The 1,650-nt window shown below is 43.5% G+C and overlaps 1 protein-coding gene across 1 annotated transcript in view; it reads left to right on the top strand.

Annotated features, from left to right (window-relative positions):
• The window catches only part of cwf19l1 (CWF19 like cell cycle control factor 1), a 6,061-nt gene that overhangs the window by 1,918 nt on the left and 2,493 nt on the right, over nt 1–1,650 (top strand). Inside the window, exons 9-11 of the mRNA XM_014032770.1 lie at nt 509–641; nt 709–788; nt 856–1,185. Of these exons, the coding sequence (XP_013888224.1) occupies nt 509–641; nt 709–788; nt 856–1,185 (543 nt within the window). The remainder of the gene's footprint in view (nt 1–508; nt 642–708; nt 789–855; nt 1,186–1,650) is intronic.

Here is a 1,650-nt window from a genome sequence, read left to right as displayed (position 1 = left end):
TTATTATACACATCAGGACAGTAAAAAGAACATTTTCATGTAAAGAAGAAAAATACCATATAAAGTTTAAACCAAATTTCATAAAAACTAGTATAATGGATTTATTCAGACAAACTTTTTTCTAATTCTTATTATGTAGTCTTCAAATAATTTAAAAGGTAATTCTGATGGATTTGAGAGAAAGATCATAGAAAAAAATTGAATATTTAAGTAAACAGGCTAACGTGAGCTAAAATGTTTTACTTTTTATATTTGTAGGATTGCTCACATATTTGCATACAAATTGATGTTGTGARTATAAAAACAACAACAAAAAATCATTATGTTTGGTCACATTTTCAAAGAGCCACATGTGGCCCCAGAGCCACAGGTTGCAGACCCCAGGGTTAAAGCAAAGTAAAAAGCTGTATTTGTGTATTGAACAAAGAAAAGTCTGGTTTTTGTCTTAAATAACGTGAATAATTCTGTTTAAGTTAATGTGACTCTTGTAGCGTCCTGGTCTGTGCAGGAGCCGGCCCACCAGTTCTTCTTCGACCTGGGCGGGAAACAGGGCGGAGCCTCTCAGGGCCACGGCAGGAAGAGACACTCGGACRGAGATGGGCGGAGTCGAGACTGGCAGCCCAAACAGCCCCGGCGCCACCGTCAGTTCTAATCCTGCTGGAGCTTTGAATCGAAACCAACAGAAACTAAACGTTTGTTTTCTTGCAGCTCAGCCCAGCGGGCCCTGCTGGTTCTGTCTGGCCTCTCCTCAGGTGGAGAAACACCTGGTGTTCAGTATAGGAACTCACGTAAGTTCTAGTTTTACCACCTTCATGTTTGTCGACACTTCATCGCTGAGAACCTGACGTCCTGCAGTGTTACCTGGCGCTGGCTAAAGGTCCGCTGATCCCCCGCCACGTCCTCATCCTGCCCATCGGCCACTACCAGTCCGTGGTGGAGCTGAGCTCCGAGGTGCTGCAGGAGATGGAGAAGTACAAGTCGGCCCTGAGGAGCTTCTACAGCAGCCGGGGCGAGCGCTGCGTCCTGTTCGAGAGGAACTACAGGAGCCAGCACCTCCAGCTGCAGGTGGTGCCCGTCCCCCTGGACTGCTGCGCCACAGACGACCTGAAGGAGGCGTTCACGGTGCAGGCCCAGGAGCAGAACATGGAGCTGATGGAGATTCCTCAACACACCGACCTCAAACAGGTACAAGCAGGCGGCAGCACAGAGACAGTGTATGGGATCAATACTGTGCCAACAGGAAGTGAATCTGAACGCATCGGTTTGAAAATAAATTTCACTAAACAGAAACTGAATTAATTTTCTTTAAAACTGTATTTTGGTTTATTAAAAATTCAGTTTGACTACTTTCACTTTCATAATTCAGGTTTTTGTGTCACATCCTGGTCCTTGAGAAAGCCAGGCAGAGTAATGAAACACAGATCCACAGATTTATGTTTCACTTTGGTGAAGTTTCCCTTCTGGATGTAACAGATAGGGTTGGGTATTGAAAGGGTTTATTTCAATACCGGTGCTAAATCGATACTTTCAAAACGGTACCGGTTCCTAAACAGTATTTAAATCAGTACTTTAAAAATAAATAAAACACACACACTCACACAGAGATTTATGAAGCAATTAATATTTCTGAGGCAAAGTCAAACTTGAAAT

The sequence above is a fragment of the Austrofundulus limnaeus genome, unplaced genomic scaffold (assembly GCF_001266775.1).
Source record: "Austrofundulus limnaeus strain Quisiro unplaced genomic scaffold, Austrofundulus_limnaeus-1.0 Scaffold1535, whole genome shotgun sequence".
Classification (NCBI taxonomy): domain Eukaryota; kingdom Metazoa; phylum Chordata; class Actinopteri; order Cyprinodontiformes; family Rivulidae; genus Austrofundulus; species Austrofundulus limnaeus.
Note: the sequence above shows the minus strand (reverse complement) of the source record. Positions and strands in the feature narration are given on the sequence as shown.